This window comes from Xenopus laevis, chromosome 3L (genome assembly GCF_017654675.1).
Source record: "Xenopus laevis strain J_2021 chromosome 3L, Xenopus_laevis_v10.1, whole genome shotgun sequence".
Classification (NCBI taxonomy): Eukaryota; Metazoa; Chordata; class Amphibia; order Anura; family Pipidae; genus Xenopus; species Xenopus laevis.
Genome location: NC_054375.1, coordinates 61077649 through 61105642, shown reverse-complemented (window position 1 = coordinate 61105642; position 27994 = coordinate 61077649). Strand labels below are relative to the sequence as shown.

The 27994-nt window shown below is 36.0% G+C and overlaps 1 protein-coding gene across 1 annotated transcript; it reads right to left on the bottom strand.

Annotated features, from left to right (window-relative positions):
* Positions 1-2409: 2409 nt before the first annotated feature.
* On the bottom strand, positions 2410-18861 carry nts.L (neurotensin L homeolog). The gene is made up of 4 exons (XM_018252375.2): positions 18664-18861; positions 14527-14588; positions 4531-4749; positions 2410-2703 (listed from the first exon to the last, which is right to left on the bottom strand). The coding sequence occupies exons 1-4, from the start codon at positions 18731-18733 to the stop codon at positions 2554-2556; spliced, it is 501 nt and encodes a 166-aa protein (XP_018107864.1). The 5' UTR covers positions 18734-18861; the 3' UTR covers positions 2410-2553.
* Positions 18862-27994: the final 9133 nt, after the last annotated feature.

Below are 27994 nucleotides of genomic sequence, written 5' to 3'. Positions count from 1 at the left end.
TCTTATATGTTTCTGAGTTTCTACATTTAGCATGTTCATGTAGCTGACCAGTGCCCAGTACTATTGCACCAGTTCACAACTACTGTTGTACTGTAAGGCAGTTGCAATTAACCTACAGTAAATGGGGAGAACAGGAGTTTAAAAATCCTCTGTATTAAACCTATTAGCTATGGAAAATGTGGTTTTAAGTGGAATATTATTAGGTTTAACAAATGGGTTGCATTATTTTTATTAAATATAGTGGGGAATATCTACTAAGGCACAAATTGCTAATCCCATAATTATTTATTTGCATAAGCAACACACACTTGTTTCTACTAATATACACCATACTGTACGTTAGCAAGCTTTAGAAAATAACATTATATCGTGTTCTTATTTTTATGTAGATATTCTTTCTTTTTCTGATTTCCAGCAGGCTGTTTCATTTATAAAGTTGAGGGTTGATCAGAGATTATTCTATGGAATGCCTCAGTATCATTTCTTGATAGGTTTATTCCACATTTCCCACATTTTGTAATGATTACATGTGCCATATATTCTTGTTTGTGCTGGAATGTAGAAAAACAGATTTGACAAAACTACATTACAGAAATGGGCCCCATGGAAAGTAGTAAACAACTACTGTGATAATCAAAGAAAACAGTAAATGGAACATGTGTAGATGTTTGGAGACCCTTCCACTTGTTCTTTTACAAGGTTCCTAGCCATAGTTACCTCATTGGGTTATAATAGCCATTAGATGCAAAGTCATACACTAAAGGACCTGCAGAAAGTTTTGTTTGAATTAGACGTGGGGTTGCATCTTATAAAATTTTACATATCAAATATGTAATTTGCCAGGGGTTGCTCAAACTGGGTGAGAACTAGAGGCAGGGTGGTTAAAGTCACGGGGAAAAAGTGCTTTGAAAGATCAAAAACCAGGTGGGCAAGCTGATGATTTATAAATGGATTTCCCAATTTCTATGTAATTAAGTCCAATATCATTTGAACTTTATTTCATTCTAAAAAGGGGCCAAAGTTGTGGCAGCATTCTGTCCTTCAAATGTTATGCCCTTGGTAACCCCATTAGCTACCATCAACAGCACCGATAGGAATTTGGGATCCATGCTGGGTCTGGGGAATCTCTACAGTCCATTTATATTATGAATAGGGGGTAGGACTTATCAGGGTTACATTAATGGGTTTCCAGCTCCCCCTATTTAATGTGGTCCAAGTTTATACTAATCAAACATTGTTACCTTTAAAATAAATAAAAAGCTAGGGAGAATGGGGGTGCTACTGAGCCTTCCCCCTTACTGCTACCTCGAATTTGAGTTAGGGGTATTTTAAGATTTTTTGCAGCAATCTCCTATCAACCATGTACTTGATCAATTAATGCAGAAGGGGTAATAGAGATGAAACATGAATATTGCAACAAGCTATATGATTTACTTATCACTGTCTTTTTAGGGAATTACTGGAACTCTACAGCTAATTTCACAGTTTACAGATTTGTTTCTTGGAGAGAAGCTCAAAGTGGGTTAGAAGATCTTCAGTTAGTGAATGCAGTAGCAAAATGATAGTAAAATGTAAAAAGTATTTAATAGGACATGTATAGCCTAACGCATTTCGTGCCTATGAGTAAGTGCCCATTTGGCATGAAACGCATTAGGCAATGCAAGTCCTAATAAATACTTTTTGGTCATCTTCGGACTGGGAGTTTCTCGGATAAGACTGCTTGGTGACATATCTTTGATAAACCATTTATATACACTTATTTATAGAAGCAGACATACACACCATTTTTTGTTTATTGTATTGATTTGTTTCTTCCAAAATGTGTGTGTGAATGCACATGGAACGTTTTCGAAAATCTCTTTAAATCTGAAGTGGCAATTCTAGAAAGGCTCCCAAATGCAGTGATGGTGTAATAGGCTGCTATGTGGCACAAAATAATTCTTGGTGAAGTAAGTGAAGATACAACAGAATTTCAAGAAGGATTACTACCTGCTCTGCTTTCTTTCACATAAACAGTGATCCATAAGCAGCAACAGCCTGACTACTATTGGATTCATGAGGAATTATTCATGTGACTTGGTGAGTGCAATTTGCTGTCATTCTACTCTAAATCCAATCCTTACCTATCAGCTTTTTAAAATTTCAGTAGAAAAATCGTATAACTCTGGGACTAATGGAAGGTTACTTGCAGCATAAGATCTGGCAGCTATTTCATATCTGCTTTTTTTTTCCTATTCTTGCTATGGTCACAATTCCTTTGAACAATGTTTATTCCTACTTGATATCATGAGCAAATGTGTTTCTTTTGCCTGTATTCCTTATTTGTACAGATGTTGTAAACTGTAATGAATTTGTCAATGTGAAGCTATTGACCGGGGCTGTGTGGAAAATAACCTTTAAGAAACAACATGAATAAAAACAGATTTACTTGATATGAATGACAATATTTTTCCAATATATTAATCACACAAATATATTTTTAATTGTAAACAAAATAACCATAAATCACATTTACTTATAAATTAAATACATCATTTTCATGTGTTATATATTTTAGTAATAAGATCCTCTTTTAAGTATGTAGGGTCTTCTTGCTTTGCTTGCATATGTTTGTCTTTTAAAAATATAAGGTGTTTTCCTCTTTATGAGTTCATCCTTTTCATTGCTTGGGCTGTTAGGTTCTAAGTAATCTGGTTGCATTAACTGTAAGACAAAAATACAATTTCCTTGAAACCCTATATCAAAAAATCTTATTCAGTTTATTTTTTTACACCACTAAAACAGTAAAAGATGGTTAAGAAAGAGAGCTATTTTAATTGAGATCATAACTGCAACTAGGTAGACTCTTCCCAAAGCCACCAAATAACTACCCATTTGCAAAGAATTTTGGCCAATTTTGGCAATTTTACCCAAATCTTTAAAGATGAGACCTGCGGCTAGCCCTTAGAAAAGAGTGCTGTCTGCATGAGTCAACGTTCTATCCAAGAACCTAGGCACCCCCTGCCACTCCCTCCCGCCCCCTAACTTGCATGTTCTGCAAGGAGCAAAGTGCAGTATTCCCTGGGGTGTGACTGTTGTTAAATAAACACTAAGGGGTGTGCTTTAGCATTTGCACATGGGGGATAAGTAAATGACCCCCATAGACTTACTTTTGGACAGTATAGCAAGAGCTTACCAGTATATGTTTCCACTTTAATTTGGTTATTATTATGAACTTATCTTACTGATGGCTGCTGTGAGGTTCTGCTATCGGTACTGGTGGCAACTGGACAAGTTTACTCTTTCCAGAGATTTATCTTTCATTGAAGGTTATTATACTGCTGTATTCTAAAGTACAGTATGGATATATATATATACTGTATATATATATATATATATATATATATACTGTATATATATATATATATATATATATATATATATATATATATATATATATATATATATATATATATATATATATATACACATTTTTTGAGATATTGGTAAGAGATATTTATGACAATACCAGTGCCTCTTTACTGGGAGACAGTAGAGCTATGGATTGTAGATATTACACATAGATAGATGCATATGATCGGACAGTAAGTACAATAACTGATTTAGCATGTCACTTCCACAGATGCATTATCTGTACATTCTCTTTAGCTGTATCTAAATGCAATCTGCTGCTCCAGTTTTCACCTGTGAATTCACTAAAGTGCCCTTTGACCCACACCTCACCCCAGCTCAACCATATGCTACTGTATGACTTTTTATTTATCCCTGATTTGCATGTTGGCCATTCTCCCACTTTTCTGAACAAGAACTGTTACTGTGTGAAATTGCCATATGGTTTGAACTGCCTTGGGAGGATACACATATGGCAATTTTATGCACAGTGGGATTGAGTGGAGCACACAGTATATTAGGTGTAGCTAAGGCAGATACATTTTTTATGACTGTATTTTGGTAGCATATGTACATATTAGGGCCTACTTATCACCAATTGATAATTAACTATAAAATCTTACCAACCATTTTAGGTTTAGAATTTATTTTCCATGCTAGAAGGTGGCAATTTGTTAATATAGGTTATATGCAACATAGGAGTGTGCGAGGGGGTGCCTCTGGGAGATGTCTAAATGCTGACCATCTTCTACTATACGTAGCACTGGAATTACAGGCAGTGCTACATATAGAGAAAATCTCAGCAAGCAAGCAAAATTGATAGTGCAAGAGGCACAGTATAAAAAACTTGGTGGGTTTTACCTCTTTTACTCTTCGTTCCATTTTAATAAATTAGGCTTTTAGTCTTTCAATTGTATTAAAAGGGACATTGTTTTTTTATCTACTATTTATCCTCTTCTAGTGACACAGAATACCGCTTGGGGAAAAAGACCTAATGAGGTTTTTTTTTTTACCTGGAAACCCAGAGTGAGTTTTTTAACTCAAAAAGGTTTTCCTTAATGACTGTTTGAGCCAAAAGGCTTGAGCAGTCTTAAATCGCTCCCCCTCTCTCATGAATAAATCTAAGCTAATGTACCATACCTCCCAGTGCTGCAGGACTCTGCTTTGGCAAATCTTCTGAAGTTGGACTATTGTCAGCATTGCTTCCAAATTGAAACCATCCATAGGGTATTGTTTTCTTAAAAGAAGCTCATCTTCACCATTTTCTTCTGGTTCTTCAGCTTGGTTATTTAAATTGTTTATTATACCACACACATTTAGAAGAGTCATTTTCCAATATGAGAGTCTTGCTTTATTCACCTAAAATAAATGCCATAACATGTTTACAATCCGGTACATCTGGGTGAATAGGTCTTAAGTTTTTAAGTTTTTATTCACCTAAAATAAATGCCATAACATGTTTACAATCCAGTACATCTGGGTGAATACAATAAAATGCAGAGATAAACAGTTTTGGCAGGAGGTAAGGACAGGGTCCCAATACAGGTTGCACCACCTTACTCTCCCTAACTTGTGTCTAAATATTGTACAAGTTAGTTGGTGGGTTTGGGGACACCTACAGCATATATGGTCAATTCTTTGTACTTTGTGTATATTATTCATGTGTTGCCTAATACACAGCACAGCTAGAACTGAAAGCACAAGAGAGGCTCCGCTAAATATAAAAGGAATGTAGATTTTAAAATTATATACATTTTGGGGGTACTTTGGGATACAAGTGCCTTATTTTACAATTTCAGCAAAAGTTCACACAGTTCCCAGATTATAGTTAAACCCTGCCCTTTTTTCTATGTAGAAGTAGCAGATGCTATAATTATTTTTTTAAATATATACAGTATATCCACATAGTATGCTGATGCACACACAAACCGCTCATCAATGCCTGGGTGCTGGGTACAAAATAGTAAATATCCACTAACCGCCCTACACAGGGCTTTATGGTGCAAAAAAGTAGAAAGTAGAGGGTTCCTTTTCATCCTGCACCTACCGGATGGCAGTCAAGTAAGAGGGTGGGACTGTGTCTGCATCATTGCCTGAAAGATGCCCTGGGAATCTTCATATGTTTATGTGCATCTCCAGTGACTATCCATAAATTGCAGATTGCAACAAGCTTTGTTCATAAGTGTGATCTTACAAAAGTTGTGTCATAGGATACACATTACTGAATTGTTGCTTAAACCTTTTATTAACACAGAGAAATATTGTAGTTCAAATTTTTTTTTCCCTTTTTCAGTTTCCTTTCTTTCCAATTTTTCTTGTTCTCTTGTTTTTTTCTTGTCTGCTTTTTCCACTGACAAAGCTACTAATGTGCATGATGAAATCCCAGCAGCCAGGAACACTTTTTGTATTTGTGTTATCCACATTTATTCAGTAACTTGTTGTGGACTATAAATAATAGAAAGACAAATCACACACACACTTATAAGAGTATATTTTACTTTGGTTGTTTGTCCTGTACTAAAAAAAAACAGCAAAGTATATGCAGTTGCTCCAGGCAAATGTATTATTTTTTTGAAAGCCAAATAAATGATGACCTAATAGCAAGCTCATATCAGAAGAAAAACACAAAATGTATTCTTGTGGTGGTTATGTGATGGATGTCAGCTTTCCTATACATACTTCTTATTATCTTATTACAATTGTCATCTCTACATGGGTTCACTGCCTCAAAACTATAAAGCATCTGCTTTAATTGGATGTGCACTATTGGTCATGTCCACTGCTGGTAATGATTTCCATAATCTGTCATAATCTGTTCTCTCTCTTTTTGTAGATATACAGAAATGTTTTAATATGGTCTTTGCTTTTGGCTACTGTTTGTTTTAAGATTGAAGGGGGGTTTATTCCAGACAGACAGACAATTTAATTTTAATCCCAGTAAAGTGAGGCAGGATATTTGAAGAGAATGAAAGGAATATTATTTGTAAAAATACTATATATATATATAATTGTATATACAGGTATAGGATCTGCTATCTGGAAACCTATTACCTTGAAAGCTCCGAAATGATGGAAAGAACTTCTCCTATAGACTTAATTTAAATTAAATATTTCAAATTTTTAAAAATGTATTCTTTTTTCACTGTAATAATAAAACTAACTTGTACTTGATCCCAACTAAGATGTAATGATTCTTAATGAAGACAAAACAATCCTATTGGATTTAATTAATGTTTCAAATATTTTTAGTAGACATAAAAGTATGGAGACCCAAATTACAAAAAGACTCCGGGTCCTGAACATTCTAGATAACAGGGCCCATACCTGTATTTATAAAACAGGAAGTGTTAGCAGGATTCTAATGCTAAATGCATCATTTAATGTTGTATTCAACTTTGTTTTCTCAGTCACTCACAGATAATTAATTCTCTTATTTACTCAAATCCTACAGTGATCTAAAAATTAGTTTCAGGCATGATCTAGGATCACTGTGGTCTGGAAAGAGAGTTAAGAGAGTACACATTAGAAAGCTTAAGGGATTGGTTTAAAGTCACAGTTACTTGGAGGACAAGGAAGCATGTTTAAAGGCCCCCATACACGGGCCGATAAAAGCTGCAGACAGACCGAGCCTGGAGCCCACCGACGGGCTTCCCCATAGATTTCTGCCTGAAAGTCGGCTAGATGTCGATCAGGCAGGGTAAAAAATCCCGTTGAATTGCAGCCACTGTACGTTGATGTGGTCCCATTCCATTCTGAAACGATCATTGGGTCCTTGGGCCCATGTTTGGATCAGCCCAATATCGCCCACCTCAATGTGGGCATTTCGGGGAGAGATCAGCAGAACAAGCAGATCTCTCTGTGTATGGCCAGCTTAAGGCTATTAGCACTTTTCCCCATTGAATAACTGGGCACCGGGGGAGGCAGGTGGTCACTTTTGCAACTGTTAATTAAACTAAATAGGCTTTTATAGTTATATTAATACATTGCTTTAAAAAGTTTAACCATCTTTGCCATGTACTGAACTTGTAGTAAATGTTTGATGAATATGTTGAACTGTTTTTTTTTTTTTAATTCAAGCTGATTCCTTCAAGCCAATACTTGTTTATGGCTGCATAAAAATGCTTTTTTTTAACTGTCTGTGGCTCCCAACATGGTGATGTAATAACAGTAATGTTTGCTTTTGGGCTCAAAGCTTAAAAATCTTAAGAAGTTATATGAAATAATAAGGACAAGTTACTTGTGAATCATGCATTACAGTTTAGTGTTTTCTGTAGCTCAATAGCATAGACATAAGGTTTATTCTACCAACACAAGTGCAGTTTGCAAAATTAAGAGTAAGTTTCCATGATTTTATCCATGATTTAAAACACAATTTTCCCCATAATTCCAACATAATTGTGGCCTGACGTAATTATGTTTGATGCAATTAAATATGCACACTTTATATGCACTATATGCACATGCGCTTTAATGCAAATTCGATGTAATTTTTAGCTATAAGTATGTTGCGTCAATTGATGCAGGCTGCTATGGGAACCCTGGAGCTACCACTACCTTGGAGAATTTGTAGAAACGGAATGTAGCACAAATGTTAGTCTGTACACTGATCAGAAAATATTATATACAGACATGGGATCTGTTATCCGGAAACCTGTTATCCAGAAAGCTCCGAATTATGGAAAGACTCCATTATAATCAAATAATCCAAATTTTTAAAAATGATTTCCTTTTTCTCTGTAATAATAAAACTGTAGCTTGTACTTGATCCCAACTAACATATAATTAATCCATATTGGAAACAGGACCAGCCTATTGGGTTTATTTAATGTTTACATGATTTCCTACTAGACTTAAGGTATGAAGATCTAAATTACGGAAAGATCCGTTATTCGGAATACCCCAGGTCCTGAGCATTCTGGATAACAGGTCCTATACCTGTAATACATAATTAAGTTGGAATAAAAAAGGCCAAAGTCCATCAAGTTCAACCCCTCCAAATAATGCAAATGTACAATATATATATATAAGAGCTGTGTTTGAAATGACCATGGTTACATTTTTTTTCACGAGTGGTAGACTGCTAAACTGTTAAACTTCAGGTAGAATGTATGTTGCTGTAGCAAGCATGGCTGTGTTTGTGTACAGGCTCAAGAAAAGGCAGATAAATGGGTCCCTGGAGTGAATGGAGGAGAGCAGGATGGGCCCTTCATTCCATACACCATTCCATGCTCCATTGAGTGTTTTGCAGCTGCCCAGCTACAGGTAGCAGTTTGATAAGGCTTCAGGGGAGCAGCAAATGAAAGAGTTGTGGGACTACACCTCGGTGTCCCTGGATATCTCCTTGTACTGGAGGAGGGTTCAAGAAACCATCCAAGCTCTTAAAGGCATTAACAGAATCAGCCATCACAACATCACCCAGCAGTGCATTCCACAACCTCACTGACCTCAACATAAAGAGCCACCTTTGCTGCTTCAAATGAAAGTTCAGTTCCTCTAGTCTAAAGTGGTGGCTCCTGGTGCATTGATATTTTCCATGGGAAAAAGATCTCCCACTATCAGTCTCTTATGCCATTTAATATACTTGTAAAAAATAATCATGTCCCCTCACAAGTATTTGTGCTATATGATGCATCTGCAGCTGTTTAAGTTATAAACGTGTTCATTTATACAGGTTTTGAATGAGTTGTCTTGAAACCTAAATAAATATTCAGAAATCTCTGTAATGTTAAGGCAGGTCCCATGCATTCCAGATACTGCATACTATACCTGTAATATCTTTGTAAAAAAAACTGATTTTTATTCAGGTTGAAATCAGTTTTTTTCCCTTATATGAAATAAACAAAACATAATGACTTCTAGGAAATAATTTTGTTGTGAAAAGTTAACCTTTAACCATTATACAAGTAAATAATGCATTGTTTTTAGCTTTCATTGCTAGTGCTGGCCAGATAGTGCCTTGACTAAGTCACATCTGGTGCACATGCCAGGCATTCAGTAATTATTATTATTAACATGTATTTATATAGCGCCAACATATTGCGTAGCACTGTGTTACTTTCCATTAAGGCAAAATTGGTCTTTTTACAAAAGCTGTGCAGTTGAAATACCGGACAGGGCTATGAAACAACAGAGTAATAGTAAAACTGAAGGCTAAAGACTTGCATTATGATAATTACAGACATGACCACTGGCTGGTGTTTAACAGAAATATACATTAATTGTGGGATTCATCTGCAACACTGATTCAGCTGCAACACCGGTGCACAAGATTCTAAATTGCAATGTTAGGGCTGTAAACCAACCACAAATCACTGCTTAAAAAATGTTGCAGAGCCCACACTGCAATGTTTTATTCAAAACATAAACAACATCTCTCTTATCTTGTAAGATCAATTAAATACTAAGAAAGATTGTCATTGTAGTCATTGTAAACTAAACTAATAAAATCTGCCTTATCCTATCTGGCTGGAAAATAAATGATCAAAAAACGAATGTTATTAGAAGCATGCATGAAACAATGAAAGGCATGTAACAATGCACTAAAGATACAAATAGTCCAAAACTACTAAAACACAAAAAAGATAATTGTTAAGATTAAAATGTTACTTTAGCTTGACATGTTTTTCATGCTGTTTATTTTTATCAGCAGTACAAGTATGGAATCCTTATGTGAAATCCATTATCCAGAAAGCTACAAATTACTGGAGGACCATCTCTCATCCATTTTAATTAAATAGTTAAAATTGATTTCCCTTTTCTCTGTAATAATAAAACAGTACCTTGTACTTGATCCTAATTAAGATTTGATTAATCCTTTCCTGAGGCAATTCAATACTATTGGGTTTAATGGAGATCCAAATTAAGGAAATATCACTTATCCAGAAAACCCCAGGATCTGAGCTTTCTGGATAACAGGTCCCATACCTGTACTGGTTTTTATGGCAGTGTGTTTGTCATCAGTTCTGCTTTGTTCAGCCATCTTTTATATGTTGTCCAAACACCAATCTAAGCCCATCTGGTCTGTTTATTGTAGAGTTAGCTAATGTATACATTTTTATCTATTTTCTATCTACTATTGCTTACTCTATATATTTATTATTTCTCCCTGAATGCCATACAAAGAATGAAATATACCCATATGCAAATATCACACTTTCAAGGAATGGTGCCGCTTTCTTTCCCTACCGTGCCCATTTACTTAGCTCGAGTAAAGGAATAGAAGGAAAAAACCTTCGAATTTCGAATGGTCGAATTTGGCTACTTCGACCATCGAATAGGCTACTTCGACCTTCGACTTCGACTTCGAACGATTCAAACTAAAAATCGTTCGACTATTCGACCGTTCGATAGTCGAAGTACTGTCTCTTTAAAAAATACTTCGACCCCCTACTTCGGCAAGTAAAACCTACTGAGGCCAATGTTAGCCTATGGGGAAGGTCCCCATAGGCTTCCTAACAATTTTCTGATCGAAGGAAAATCCTTCGATCGATGGATTAAAATCCTTCGATCGTACGATCGTAGGAAATGCGCTAAATCCTCCGACTTCAATATTGGAAGTCGAATGTTTTCAATTCGGCAGTCGAATATTGATATTCGACCCTAGATAAATTTGCCCCATTTATGTGTGAATGCTTTTAGAGCATTTTAATTTCCTGGTGTTACTTGTACTTTACTAATCAAAAAGACACTGGGCCTATAAAATAACCTTTACTACTTTGTTTTCTCTTCCCTCTACATATTTTTATCTTTACCAGTATTCATTTCTTCATTCTAATATTTATTTTCTCCTCATGTTTTACTTGTTACTTTCAGTTTGTTTCCCAGTTCCACCTCTGCTCCACTTCACCCTTTGTTTTTTATGACTTCTTGATCTCTCTGCTACCGCCTCTTACTTTAACTTCTTTCTCATGTCTTCTTCATCTTTTTCTGCCAATTATTTTGCATGCCAATTTCCTCCTCCAATTTTTAACAACTTTCTCCATTTTTATCATTTTTACTTTGTGAAAAAGCCCATTGGTATTGTCTCCTGAGTAGAAACTTCTAAGCTCACCACTGAACCCAAGAATTATGGATTGCTGTCTTTTGAAAAGGGTAATTTCCTAATTGTACTCCTTATTGTAATCAGGAATAGGGAGCCATTTTGAATGCCTTATTGTACCTTGTAAATGAAGCTTTTAGCATTATCTAATCTGCATGTAAGGAAACTTATTACATATACTGTAACAATTGTGGAAAATCAATCTCATAGGGTTCGTTCATGGTGACATTAAATTTTAGAATATTGTTGGCAATGACAGAATATTTGAATTTGCATCACTTCTTTAGTGTTTGGGTTTCCTTTTAAATTACTTTTCTGTTCTGAAGCTGTCTAATTTCAGCTATTGTTTGGTCATTAACAATCACTGATATTAGCAACAAAACCTTAGTTTAAAAGACATTCTTGATTGATATACTATATCCCCAGCTAACCTATTATCATGGAATTTGGCTTTATATAAGTAGAAATGTTTTTTTGTTGGTACTAGGGTTAATACATTTCCTTTAAAACATGTATATATAGCCAGTCAGCCAAGCAAATGATACATGACCTGTTCCATAATGCAATAAAATACACCTATTAAAGATTTCTCAATGATACTTTAAGGGGCACATTTACTTAGCTCGAGTGAAGGATTAGAATGAAAAATACTTCAAATTTCAAAGGTTTTTTTTGGCTACTTCGACCATCGAATTGGCTACTTCAACCTTCGACTACGACTTCGACTTCGAATCGAACGATTCGAACTAAAAATCATTCGACTATTCGACCATTCGATAGTCGAAGTACTGTCTCTATAAAAAAAAACTTCGACCACCTACTTCACCACCTAAAACCTACTGAGCACCAATGTTAGCCTATGGGGACCTTCCCCATAAGCTTTCCTAGCAATTTCTGATCGAAGGAAAATTGTTAGATCGATGGATTTAATCGTTTGATCGAACTAAATGCGGTAAATCCTTCAACTTCGATATTTGAAGTCGAAGGATTTTAGTTTGATGGTTAATTAACCCTCGATATTCGACCCTTAGTAAATGTGCCCCTGCCAGAACTGCTTGGTGTTTAAAAATAAATAGGATTTACACATTTTAACCCCTATATTTAAATGGAAAAGGTCTCATCTTGAACAATTGCTTGTTCTATATAACCAATAGCAGCTACTTACATAGATGAGATACTAAAATTGATAAAGAGACAAAAATAGAAAGATAGATAGATAACATATATTTTCAAAATATCTCTTTTTTATCATAATTTAAATTAATGTTTCCCCTTTCTACTTTTTTAATTTCCACCTCCCTTTACTGACATAGCCTTAAACCGTCCCTGCCTCTTTTCACCCTTTATTTCCCTTCTACTTCATGGGGGTTATTTATCAAAGTCTGAATTAATCTCAATATTTTTCTGCTACAAACTCTGCACTTATTTATTATAAAATTTTCCTGAAAATTTGCTTTGTGGGAAAAAATCTGATTTTCACCCCAAACTCAGATTTTTGGCTGAAAACTCAGAAAACTTCGGGGTATTGCATGAAACCCATAGCACAGCAAAAAATCATTGGGACTTCTCCCATTGACTTATATGCAACCTTGACAGGTCTGAGATGCTGGATTTTCAGATTCAGACTTTTCCATCTTCGGGGTTTAATAAATTCTGAAAAATATGTGATTTTTTAAAAGTCCGATTTTATAAAAAACAAATCATGAATTTTTCGTGATTTTTGCAATCAGAGTTTAGTAAATAACCCCCTAATTGTACCTTTACTCTTTTCCAAAGAATTTCAGACTTTATGGATATTAGTCCAGAGAATATATTCATATTCTCTGTAGCATATAACAAGGTTAGCTATGACAGCTGAATTTATTATGTGCACATAACATTTCTGTTGGTGTTTAAAAATAAATAGGATTTACACATTTTAACCCCTATATTTAAATGGAAAAGGTCTCATCTTGAACAATTGCTTGTTCTATATAACCAATAGCAGCTACTTACATAGATGAGATACTAAAATTGATAAAGAGACAAAAATAGAAAGATAGATAGATAACATATATTTTCAAAATATCTCTTTTTTATCATAATTTAAATTAATGTTTCCCCTTTCTACTTTTTTAATTTCCACCTCCCTTTACTGACATAGCCTTAAACCGTCCCTGCCTCTTTTCACCCTTTATTTCCCTTCTACTTCATGGGGGTTATTTATCAAAGTCTGAATTAATCTCAATATTTTTCTGCTACAAACTCTGCACTTATTTATTATAAAATTTTCCTGAAAATTTGCTTTGTGGGAAAAAATCTGATTTTCACCCCAAACTCAGATTTTTGGCTGAAAACTCAGAAAACTTCGGGGTATTGCATGAAACCCATAGCACAGCAAAAAATCATTGGGACTTCTCCCATTGACTTATATGCAACCTTGACAGGTCTGAGATGCTGGATTTTCAGATTCAGACTTTTCCATCTTCGGGGTTTAATAAATTCTGAAAAATATGTGATTTTTTAAAAGTCCGATTTTATAAAAAACAAATCATGAATTTTTCGTGATTTTTGCAATCAGAGTTTAGTAAATAACCCCCTAATTGTACCTTTACTCTTTTCCAAAGAATTTCAGACTTTATGGATATTAGTCCAGAGAATATATTCATATTCTCTGTAGCATATAACAAGGTTAGCTATGACAGCTGAATTTATTATGTGCACATAACATTTCTTTTTTGGATATTCAGACATAGACACGAATGGGGGATACTCTAACCTTGGTAGAGGTATTCTTTCTGATAATTAAACAGATCAATTTGTTTTTTAGCATTATATTTATAGTTTTTCCATTATTGTATAATGTTTATGAATGGAAAATGGACTCTGTTAGGCAAGAAGTACAAACATAAACAGTCATACAGCAAAAGCACAGCATGTACAAAGCAGCCTATTGGGTTTATTTAATGTTTACATGATTTTCTGGTAGACTTAAAGTATGGAGATCCAAAATACAGAAAGATCTATTGTCTGGAAAACTCCAGGTCCATAGCTTTCTGGATAACCTGTATACATATTAGTGCATTTACAGTACAATTGAATGTAGAGCAGACACTCACCTTGGATGAGTATATATTGCTCAGAACGTCTGTTTCTAGAGCTTTCATATCCTCTTCTGAATCTGCACCATGAAAAACAATAAATTAATATTATCTTTTCATACTGCAAAAAAAGACGTGTGGCTAAATACTGGATGATGTCCACATTGTACTGGCCAAGCCAATGTTTGTTTATATAAATGCTGGACTGAGAAACATATCTGACTATGTATTAATGAAAACAGATTTATTTATGTTTGCTTTGGGGTTTTCTTTTGGGGGGGGAGTAAAGCATACATTCAATTAAACATTCAAATTAAAGCTTGTGTGTGTGTTTAAAATACATTGTAATCAGATTTATTGAGAGAATAATTATATAAGTTTACTCACTTATATACCAGTTTAGCCTCAGATGTCATTTCAAAGTCTTTATATTCTGAGATGTTCAATGTAAAGTTGAACTGAGCTTCTCTCTTATTATATAGATTATATTTATATTATATTCATTATTTTATTTTCAAATTTAAGAAGTTGCGATTTCTATTTTGTTTCCATCTTGCTGATATATGTGTTTATTATGACAGTATAGGTAACTGTACTGCAAGGTTGGTAACGGTGCACATGAGTGCAGATATAGACATGCATACAGTGCAGGACTAAGATGAACTACTGCATATTTCAGTTGGTAAAAGCATAAAAAAATATATTTTTAAGAATCTAATCCTTCAAAGTTAAGAAGATTAATCAATATGAGTGTCCCCAGATATATAAATGATATTATTCGTTGTAACTGAATATTTGCACTTCGTGAAACAGTACACAAACGAAACACCATTGCCCTAAAACACACACGTATAAAAGTACAAAGGCTAAGGACTAAACTGCATTTATTACTGCAAGTAAATATCTAAATATGCCATCTGTTTTCTAATTTTAATACATTATGAGAAACCTATCCACATTATATCAAGTGTTTATCTATAATGTACAAGCTGGAACGGGGTGGTGCTATTTATGTTTAATTGCCTGATTGCCTGCTGTTAAACTCAACATTTTTATACATTTAAAGCCCATACAAAATCAATCTGCATGGGTATTGGGTCATGCATAATTTGGAAAGTGCTTTTGCACTGAATCAATGTTCTGTGAATATGTTACATGCACATTAACAACATGCGGGGCAATGGAAATCTATACTTAAGGCTCCAGCCTATTTTAATTTACTTCACCCTGCAGCTAGAAACACTTTTAGCATTATTTATTAAGTTACTTTACAACACTGATATTATGAGTGAAAAGGTGAACATTTCATTAATGGTTTCATCCTACTAGTTTGTGAATGTTATAAGGATGCACCATCATACTGCTTCTATCTCTCACCCCGTCCACAACCAATAGCTTCCCTTCCTACCATAATAAATAACTGCATGAACATATTTTAATATTTGCTTAACTCATACCCCAGTGTTATATTATCCCTTCATACAACTGCTACATCCATTTATATGCTGATCCTTATTATTTACTTATTATTTGCCTTTCATTGTGATTGTATGTGTAATAACATACCCCATGGTGCAGTGATTGTTCCATATCTATCAAATGCTAATGGCTTATTGATAGATACAGTATGAGAAGGAAAAATACATTATGAAGGTAAAGGCATTGGGGTTAAAGTAAAACAAATAATGTAATATGTTACTATATGCACTAATAAAAATAAAAAACAGATGTCTGAGTGCAAGTAATAAATGGTTAACACTTTTTTGATGTTGAACAGATAACATTAAGGTATAGTATACAAGACCTTAATCAATGAATGTATCTAATGTCATATGATATGTCAGTTATTCTATAATATATTACCTTTAAATAGAGGCACAGTAAAATCACATGTAGGTATGTGTGTCTCTGTGACATGCAACAGGACCAGAAACTCTCATTTCAAATCTAATTTCTTGGTTCATAGCTTTGCCGTTTTGATGACACTTGAATTTATTCATTGTCCTTAGATTAAGCACACAAGCTAAGAACAAAAAGTGTAAGCAGAAAAGAAGCTTTGCAAAAAAAAAAACGTCCATGAAAGCCCGATGGGACTGATATTACTGTAAAGAATAATGAACTTCTGAAGCTTGTATTAATATAGCAGCAACATAATCATGGGAATGCATAGGAAATCTTCCAGGAGAGGGGTTACTAATGAAAAAAAATTGCCCCGGTACAATATTGATTTCCTAGACTGTTTGTGATAACTGGGTATAAATTGCTTGGAAAGCCCTGTAAGGATCCCACCATTTATATACATTTTGTAACTGGGGTGCTGATTACAAAGACCATTTAAATAGTAAGATAAACAGGATATAACTGCTAAAAGAGGCTTGATCCGAGTGATACATGGGACACAGGTTTAAATAATGTGTTAGATCCTTGGGAAGTGATATTTCACTGCACTATTGCCAGCAGCACTTAAAGCAAAAGGCCCCGGGGTCGTAACTCACTGACCTAGAAAATTTCACCTACAGAGATGATTAAAATCAGTAGCACCCATACCAATATTGACAAAGATGATAGAAAATCCAGTATATCTTGCCATAAGTGTTTGCAGTCAACAGGAAAACATATTCCACAAACCTGTTGGAAGCAGTAAGAAGCAAATGATCCCCATTTATGTATGAAACTACGAATTTGGGGGCTCAAAAGCAGCAAAAGCAAGGTATGGTCCCTCTTGAGAAGGAAATCTATGTACACAATATATGTCAGTAAGTCTCCACTTGAATACCAATTTATGTATTATTAATTATTCAATATATAATTGTAGTGGCTGGCAAGCCCATTAGGTGCAATTCTTCATAGCACATATAAAAGTGCCAGTACATATTGCAATATAAAAAAATGGAGGTGGCACATGTTACAATATGTAGAAAGCTGGTGCCTATGTCTATCAGTAGTGATGGGTGCAACGCATTGAAGTCAATGGGCGCCAATTTTGACGCGGCTGATTTTTCACTGGCAAATAGTCGCCACAGTTTCGCGAATGAATTTGCATGCGGCGAAACACGGAAATCCACTGCAATTTCGTGTCTGGCGAATTTATCTATCAGGCACAACCTGTGCTACAGAGTGCAAACATTTGAACCAGTCTGTGCATGCAACACTATCTGCATGAACATCAGTCAACACAGGTTGTATCTGATACCCTTAACTTAACATCTGAGCTACACTCTGTACCTTGAGCTGTAAGGTCTATCAAACAAGTACAAAATGCAGGTACTTTGTAGGTGTAAGCTCTATATATATTGTACAACTGTAAAAACATCATCATGCACATCACTTATGTCAACTAACTAAATAAGTCCCAAAATCAGCAGTCCATTTTGTGGATACCCTGGTACAAAAAATAATTTGAATGGGTTATATGATGAATTATATCTAGAAAGCTAGCATTCTTACATATTCTGTGACTTCTGTGGACACTTATTGAGATGTTTTAAAATCAAGACAGGCAAACAGGAACTCTAAATCAATGGTTAGTAAAAATAGGGAGACTGACTCATAACATAGCTTTGGAAGAAATATTCAAACAATAGAATATTTCTTCTTGAAACAGAACAGGAGCTTTAACTGTAAGATGTTCCCCTGGTACAACAACCACAGGTAGCCATTCTCTTTACTTACTTCTTTATTCCTTGATATACAGTATATAAAAGCTGTAAACAAGCAGAGCCAGCCTAAAACACATTCTGTCTGTCTCACACACGTACTCAAATAGTTTCACTCACTCATAGTTAGGAAAGTGTTAATAGTGAAAACATTTAATCCGATTAGGCTCAAACACACATACATACATACACACACACACAAATAAAATATATATTATGTATTAAAATATATCTGTAGTAAAAATCATGCTGCTTGCTGCTCTGAGTCATAAAATCAGCATTTGTTGGGATCCTTTAGAAGTTTTAACAGTATTAAAAGGATCTGAAGCCCTTTCCCTGGGCATCTCCAGGAAGGGGCAAGTGTAGCCCTTTACACCCCCCTAAACACAGACACACACACCAGAGACATGTATGTAGAAAATTAAACTGTACAGCTACATGGCATGTCTGAGCCTGGACTGGGAGACAGAGAGAGAGAGGTGGAAGCAGATTACAGTACCTGAGCACATCCCAGTGCAGGTGAAGGCAAGAAGCATCAAACACACCAGCTGAAATCTTGTCCCTGCCATTTCCAGGTATTTTACCAAGCCAAGTCCATATATTTGTAGAAAATAAAAGTTGTTAGGATGGGCTCTGCCTTGGCTGCTATGTAGAGTTCAGTGTGCCTCAGGAACATGAGAGGATCTGGACTATTCCCCAACTATATAAGCCAGGTGATGATGTCACGGGCCTCTCTGAACTCCCCAGCCCTCCCCTTCCACCCCCTGCTGCACATCCCAATAGAATCCCCCTTGCTCTCACAAACTGACGCATTCTGCTAATTGCATCGGACCACATGTGCGTGCACAGTGTGCGTGTGTGTCTATTTGAAAAAGTGTGTGCTTGAGACTGCTTCTATTTGAGTGGGGGTGACGTTTTAATCTGCTTGTTTCTGTGTGTGTAAGAATGAGAGAAAACTGCATCTGCTCTGAATCTGGGCAAGAGAGATTGAGTGAGTCTGCTTCTGTCTGTGTGTGTGTGTGTGTGTGTTACTGTGTATTCTTTATTGCCTTTTTAATATACTAATACAGGTATGGGACCTGTCATCCAGAATGCTCGGGACCTGGGGTTTTCCGGATAATGGATCTTGCCGTAATTTGGATCTTCATACCTTGAGTCTAAATCATGTAAAAATTAAAAAAATTTATTATATCTTAATTTGGATCAAGTAAAAGATATGGTTTTATTATTGCACAGAAAAAGGATATCAATTTAAAAAACTTGACTATTTGGATAATATGGGGGCAGACCGAAAAGTCGACGGCGAGCACTTCTCACCCATCGCTACACTTCACCAGGCAAAATTCACTCACTCACTCACACTCACTCACACAACGCTAGTTCACTAAAATGAGAAGTTGCGTCTAAATTTTTGCTAGCGTTACTTCGGCAATCAAATTGAAGATGCGCTAGCATTGGATAATTTGCATACGGTGGGAAATTATAAAGTTGAATGGACGTATATGTTGCAGCAAATGCATTACATTTCACAAGTCCAGTGAAGCTTAATAAAGAAAATAGAGTTGTTATAATGCCCTACACATGAGCCCATTGAATAGTTTATGTGCCATATGTTATAAAATGTATGGGAGAACCCAGTTACCCAAAAAAAAATGTACGGACTTTTGCAGGCTATCACTCTGAAAAAAGACACCAGCGTTTTTTGGGACTTAGAAAATTTTTCAACAAAAAACTGAAGAAGATCTAGGAACTCCAATGCACAAGTCTGTCGAAAGAGGTAACGTTTAGTAAAATACGCCCCATGGAGTCTATGGGAGACGGCCTTTCTATAATTTCGGGTTTCCGAATAACGGATCCCATACCTGTACTGAAAAAGTGCAATAAGTGAGCAGCATGGGTACTGACAGTTTGAGATACTTGGTATTTAGTCTGTTAGAAGAAGGTGCATTTTATTATTCTCCTCATTTTATTATTCTCCTCATTTATTGACAACTCTGCCCATCGATTTGTGTTTTGGTTCCTGTTTACCCATCTATAATTTTATCTCAATTATTGTCCATTAAATGCAAATATAGTATTTATTAATCATCAATGTATACATATAGTGCCTGGCCAGCCTTTTACATACACTTTTTGTGGACTTATTGTAGTTCTAGTAGGGATTGTAATTTAAATGCCCGCTGCTGAGATTATAGGACATATTTATGAACAGGGAAAAGGTGCCAAGTGCCATATTTTTTTGCCCACAATGTGCATCACCCCACTCTGCAACTGACACCTAAATGAAGAAGGGCCATGAGTCTTACCTTAATAAAAAGTAGGGATGTGTGAAGGTAGGTTTGCCCCACACCTGCTACCACTGAGGGCAGCCATGCCTTTAGTAACATCGACAGCCTGGCATTGAATTTTTATTTTGTTTTCAGTTTATAATCAGTATTTAGATGACATCGGTGTTACTGCAGCAATTTCTAAGAAACAAATAAGTGAAGGCATGAAATTGCTGTCTATTGATTTTATTGATGGAAGATCCCTTGAAAATGGTTTTGCTCTATGACAGAACCCTGGCCCAGAGCTGATGACGGTGTTTTACATGGCTGGAGCTGCACTTTGCAACAATTCTAGCCAGCTTTTTCAATTATTAGAATTCTCATGTTGTTTCAATCAATTCTATAGTAGAAGTATTTGGTGGCTTCTGGTAGGGGTGAATGCTTCTGGTCTCTCATAGAGTGGTGCCCCATAGAGCAACATTTATAGGCAGAGGCAGCATGGATAAGCCCTGCAACTATTCACATCTTGACTGGACAGGCAGCACAGCAGTACCAGCATCTGTGGAGATAGGATATCAGCAATGGCAATACAGGTATGGATCCATTATCCGGACACCCGTTATCCAGAAAGCTCCAAATTACGTCTTTGATAGATTTTAAAAAAATAATCATTTCCTTTTCTCTGTAATAATAAAACAGTAGCTTGTACTTGATCCAAACTAAGATATAATTAATCCTTATTGGAAGCAAAACCAGCCTATTTAGGTTTACTTTATTTAATGGTTACTAGTGATGGGCAAATCTGTGGCATTTTGCTTTGCCGAAAAAATTTGTGAAACTGATTTGACAAGAATGACGGTTTTGTCGCATGTCAAAAAATTTGTTGCGAATCTGACTTCTGATGCGCAGCTGTGTTTTGACACGCAACATTTTTTTTTCTTCGCACAATGCAGTTTGTTGAAACTAAATTAGTGTCAATGGGTGTTTTGTTTGTGTCACCTTTTTCATTGCGTTTATTTACATAATATATGGTTTGTTTACATGATTTTGTAGTCGTCTTAAGGTATGAAGAACCAAATTACTGAAAGATCCGTTATCCGGAAACCCCAGGTTGCGTGAATTCCGGATAACAGGTCCCATACCTGTAGTAAGATAAAAGAAAAGGGACACCTGTGATAGAAACAGACATACTGGCATAACAGTAGCAAGGGTAATACAAGTGTGAGACCTGTTATTATGGCAAATAGCACCAAGTCAGATTGAGCCTCTTAGAAGTCACAAATTTAAAATTGGGATGATTAACAGTACTTGTGCAATGTAGCACCCATATTAGTATATCACCCCTTTGAGCATGATTACAGGGAGCTCAACCCTCTAATTGTAATCTAGAAGACCACCCTCCAATAACACTTTAGATAAAATACAGTAGCACACCAATCATTTGCAAGTTGTAGAAGATGTTTATATATCCCAGATAAACATGTACAAAAGGGATACATTTCACTTTATCAAGCCTTTATCAAGCCTACATAAAAAAACGTTTGCACCTTGCAACTGTTTAGGGTGCTACTGGATTTTCTCTACACTATATTCCCCCTTTGTGATAAATGATTTAGGTGATAAAGGTCTGTGGTGTCACATGGAAATTTCCCTATGTCAGGGCCCAATACAATGTGGTAGCTCTAGCAGGACAGTTTGACCCTACCACATCTAATAGTAGTGAAGATAAAAGCAAAATAACACTTAAATTAGTGGAGATAAAGCACAGCACTGGCCATAACACCCTCTGCGGGTTCTGGTACTGTTATATAAGATATGGTACAAAATGATATCAATCAGCAACCCTTCTTTGCTGCTGAACTAAAGCCCATTACCCATAGACACCAAAAGGATAGTTAGGGTTCAGGGGTGCTGCAAGTTTTAGTTTAACAGCTGAATAGTCATGTTCACATACTGTAGGCATAATCAATAGTTAAATGACTTCCAGTGAACTACAGCAAATAACTGAAAGCAACAAATAAGTAAAAGCATGAAATTGCTTTGCTTATTGATTTTATTGACTGAAATTTAATTTTCTTATAGAAATGTCACAGGGTGTAATGTAGCTTGCCTCCCCTCCTTTGTTTTTACTTTCAATATTACATGTGAAATCAAACCAAGTCACTAGAGGGAGTCAAGAAAATAAGGAAATCAGTGCACCTGGAAAGCATCTCTTTATTATCATCTGTTCTTCTTTATATATAGAAAGTAATACAGCAGAGGAGGTACTTAATATGTCCCTGTGTGCATTACTCGCATTCTACATTTAATAAGCAAATCAATGAATCTTGGTAAATTAGATATTTATTGGCTGATTGGCATAGCACTGAATGTTTAAAGTGGTGCTTATTGCAGGATGTACATCAACAGATTGGTTTATGGATTGTAACATTCACAAATAAGGGTGAAAGCATAAAACATCATGAAAATGTGATGCGCAAATAACGTGCCACTTCTGGGTTTTGGCGAGAGCGTTGCATCTGATGTCATCACACTTGGCGCAAATTTCAAATATTTAAAGAGGAAGCCTATGATTAAGGGACTTCCCAAAACGTGTAAGGCCATGTACTGTATACCAGCAGGAACCTGCAATAAACCTGCCGGAGTGCCGTCCTTTGTTTGGTTTTGAGATTTGAGATTGGCAGTGGGGAAGCTGTGGACTGAGCACCCGGTCACGTGGGAGCAGTTAGGGATAGTGGGTTTGGAGCGGTCCCTTCCGTGTGGAGTTCAAATATTTAAAGAGGTATTTTTAAAGGTTTTCCTTGCCCAACATAAGGCCTATTTTCATAGTTACTGGATGCTAATGTGTTCTAGTGTTTTGGTCTGTTCCTGTCCCTGACCTTGTCTAGTTCGCTGCCTTTCCTGACCTTTGTACTGAATACTCTTTTGAATCCTGATTTGTACTGCGATATTGGTGTGTTTGACTCGGCCTGTGACCTTGACTACTCTCTCATCACTTGAATCTGTACTGCATCTCCTGATTGGTATTGACCTGGCCTGTCCCTTGACCAAGCTCCTCTTCTCCGTTCCAGTTATAATGTTTGTTTCCCTTGCCTGCCCAGATCTCTCTCCCTGGTCCTCTCATGTTAAGACCTGGCGGCACCGTGTAGCGGAGGGCTCCTCCCGAAGCGAAAGGTGGTTGTTATAGATGGAAGAGTGAGCGGCGGCTGGTAGCTTGGCACTAGTTCTGCGTTTGGGACTCTGTTTGTAACACTTGTCACTATACACCAAAATTAACATTCTAAATCTTCACAGCAGCCGAGCGCTATGTTTTACATTCTATGCATACCCAGATTGAAGTTGCTGCCTCTAATACTATCATTTTAAGAATAGCCTCACTGTGAAATTCCTTGTGGGTCTTGCATACTACTCTATACACTCTATATACTATATCTAATTTGTCAGTCCACAGTCTCCTCTACAGTCTGGAGGACTCTCATTTTCTGGGACAATTTCCAGTGATTACAAAGGCTCCCAATACTCCTCTATTCTTGCCATTTTCATTTGATTGACAGCTGGAAGCTACAGGATGAATGACAGCTTGAATCAACAAGTCATGACGGAAAAGGGGTTATCAATCATAGCTGGCAGTTTCAGGGCAGAAAAGATCTGTTCTGTTATTATAGTTTGCTTCAATGATAAAGATGGACACACATAAATGGTAGCACCCTTATTTACTTGCTCTTATAATAACTGGAAACTACCAAAATATTTCCAGCTGTTTTTTTCTTTAACTTTCTTTACATGAATGTTAATTTACAAGGGTTGACAATTAGTTTTTCTTCTAAGAATGCCCAATGCTGCAGCACTTTGATTAAAAATACTTTGTAAAGGGCATTTACTGTAAATAGCTAGATGCTGTTAATTATATTTGTATGTCATTTTAAATGAGTTTTATTCCATTTTCTATACTTTTTTCCCTTCATGCAATTAAAATAATGAACTTGAAAAAAATCTTAAAAATTTGCCAGCCACAGAAAACAAAGAAAATAAATTATACAGTAAGTCTAAGTAATGGATGACATGGATTTGTTGCAAAATTCCACATTTTGCCATCTGCAAATATTTTTGTGAAACCCCTGCAAAATTTTAGCACAAAAATATTTTTTCATGGCAACAAAACACACAATTTATTTTGGGCACATAAAGTCGCGAAAAAACACCCATAGGGGGTTATGTAATAAAAGGCACTAAGTTTGCCCAGGAGCAGTAACCCATAGCAACCAATTGGCAGGTAGAGTTGGTCACCTGTTTAAAAGCAAACATCTTATTGGTTGCTATGGGTTACTGCTCATGGCTAATCTTAGTGCATTTTAGCACATATAGGGGATAGACTAATGGTTTCCTAAACATGATTAAGCAAAAATTAGATTCAACTACAGGGCCAGGCCAAGTCGCCAGTGCGCCAAAGGCAATTCACGCTCATAATAATGCTTCCTCCCCCCACGTGAGCACACACATGCTCTCGCAGTGACATTCAAGGAGAAGTGATGCCCCAGTGAGCTAGGGGGATATTTACTTAAACTTGAAATTTTACTCCTTTAACAAAAAATCATCTCAAAAATTCACAATTCAAATCTTACGGATTTTTCGAGTTTGGCGCACAAATCGCTCGATTTTTCTGAGTTGTTGCCCGAAAACCGATTATTATACAAAAACCAGCTAAAATTACGATGTCAAGAAACATCTTCAGGGACATCTGCCATTGACTTCTACATGACTTCGACAGGTTTAGCTTGCGTTTTACTAAATTATTGTTATAGAATGGTCAATTGTAAGCAACTTTTCAATTGATTCATTTTTAATAGTTTTTAAATTATTTGCCACCTTCTTCTCTTCTACTCTTTCCAAATTTCAAATAGGGTACACTGACCCCATCTAAAAAAGCAAACACTCTCTAAGGTAACACATTTACTAAAATGCAAAATGATCTAATTTTTTTATTAAAACAATCTCGACCTTACTCCCATCCACAAATCTACCTCATTTATCCAATAATCATCTGGAAAAAGTTGGGTTGGGAAAAGTCTTCACAAAACAAAGTATAAAATAAAATCATAAATGCTAGATTTTTTCAGATTCGACGCCCGATTCTCTCAAAGTTTTCAGATTATCGTACGCAACCCAGTGCAGATCACGATATCTTCAAATTATAAAAGGGACATCTTCCATTGACTTCTACATGACCTCAACAGGTATTTTCGGATTTGTCTTTTTAGCAGCTTTGGGGTATAATAAATCTCTATTAATACAAAGTTTTCCCCTTTAAAAATTTGACCAGAAAAATTCAAGCTTTAATAAATAGGCCATTAGGTGTTAGAAAATCCTCTCTAGGAGGGCTAGGGATTAGGGGCAGCTGTGCAAAAGAGTTATATGTCTGGCACCCCCTTAACTTTGCTCCCTAGACATGTGCCACTTTTTCCTACCCCTAGTTTCAGCCCTGTTCAACTGTCATAGAAGCTGATGCTACATGGCTTGTTTAATGATTAATTTAATGATTGTTAAATTTTTGATGAAGATTGCACTTGTAAAAAAGATGAAACCAAATTTGGGGTTAAAAGAAGAAAAAGGGAGAGAGAGGGGAGAAGGCAAAGCCTATCATGAGAACTTATAGCCAAGAAGAAAACAACATACCTGAAAATGATCAATATGGCAGATACTAAATAACTTCACCTATACACGCACTGCAAGAAACACACTCACAGGTCTTAAGAAAATGGAGACAATAGATATTTTATAAGCTCACAAATATAGATTTTGGATTGTTTAGCTGGAATGATTGGGACCTGAGGTTTTTTGAATAAGGAATATTTCTGTAATTTGGAATCTTCCTACATCTGCTAAAAATCATTTGAACATTAATGAAGCTACCCGGACAAACAACTTAAGGTGGCATTGACAAGGCTATGAAGGCAGTAAAGGGAAGTTTAAGTTAGGGAATAATGAAACGAGCATACCTTAACCAAGGGGTTAAGGGGTTAGGTTCATATTAACAATGCAGAAGCCGCATCCCATCCCATTTATCTTATGTGGCGTTGGATTTTCTGTGGGTGGGGTCATTTCCTGGAGAGTAATACTTGCGGGTGGTGGGGGAATAGTTTCTGGTGTTGGAAGGCACCTGTGTTCCCCTGTTTAATGAAGTTAAGTTACAACATCCTTGTTTATTGTCCCTGGGAGATAGGGGTCTGGAGTAAGGCTTGCCTTGCTTTCACTTGCCCAGCTGCACAAGGTGGCTGCCATGTAAGGTGGTTGTTCTGGCAAGCATTCCCATGTTATGTTACGTTAGACCCCGTGTTATCAATCAATGTGTTAAAAAGCTGCATCCTTTATACATTCACCTGGACTGGCAGTGTGTTTCTTTAAAGGGAAATCCTCATTCATCTGTGAGCAAGTTATGGATGCCTACTTTAAATACCTAGTAACACAAACAAGTCAGTTTTAGGGTTGGTTCATATGCCTTTTAAATAATCTCACTTAAAGGGATTCTGTCATGATTTTTTATGATGTAGCTTTTATAGCTTTTATTTCTAAATTACACTGTTTACACTGCAAATAATTCACTCTACCATATAAAATTTCATTCCTGAACCAGCAAGTGTATTTTTTTTTAGTTTATAATATTGGTGTGTAGGCAGCCATCTCAGTCATGTGCTTTTGGAAAGAGCCAGCACTTTAGGACAGAACTGCTTTGTGGCAGGCTGTTGTTCCTCTAACTCAATGTAACTGAACGTTTCTCAGTGGGACTTGGCTTTTTACTATTGAGTGCTATTCTTAGATCTACCAGGGAGCTGTTATCTTGTATCAGGGGTCAGTTACCTGGTTACCTTCCCATTGTTCTGTTGTTAGGTTTCTGGGGGGGAAACTAAGGGGGTGATATCCCTCCAACTTGCTGTACAGCAGTAAAGAGTGATTGAAGTTTATCAGAGGACAAGTCACATGACTGGGGGCAGCTGGGAAACTGACAATATGTCTAGTAGCCCCATATCAGATTTCAAAATTAAATATAAAAAAAATCTGTTTGCTCTTTTGAGTAATGGATTTCAGTGCAGAATTCTGCTGGAGCAGCACTATTAACTGATGCGTTTTGAAAAAAACATGTTTTCCCATGACAGTATCCCTTTAACTTGTGTTGGAAATATGACTGACCTGCATTCTACAGATCCTGACAATAAAAGATTTCTTCTACAAGTGGCTATAATGCTAAGAAATTCCCTAATTAAATGGACATTCTCCCAGGGTAAAAAGCTATAACAGCTGTTATTATGTGCTTATGAAATATAATTAACAGCTTCTAGTATGCAATAACCCTTCATAACCTTTAAATGAATTTATTTGGTAACCCAAGGCTGAAAAAGATTCTTACATATACTGAATATCTAACTCATTTTCTTTTACTTTTGCACAGACAAATTAATTACTATAAAATTTGAATGGATCTCAAAGAAACAACAATTACATAGCAAAAGGTTGAGATTGATTAGTAAGTGAGACATGTTTTATTAAGATATTTATCTTGTTATGATA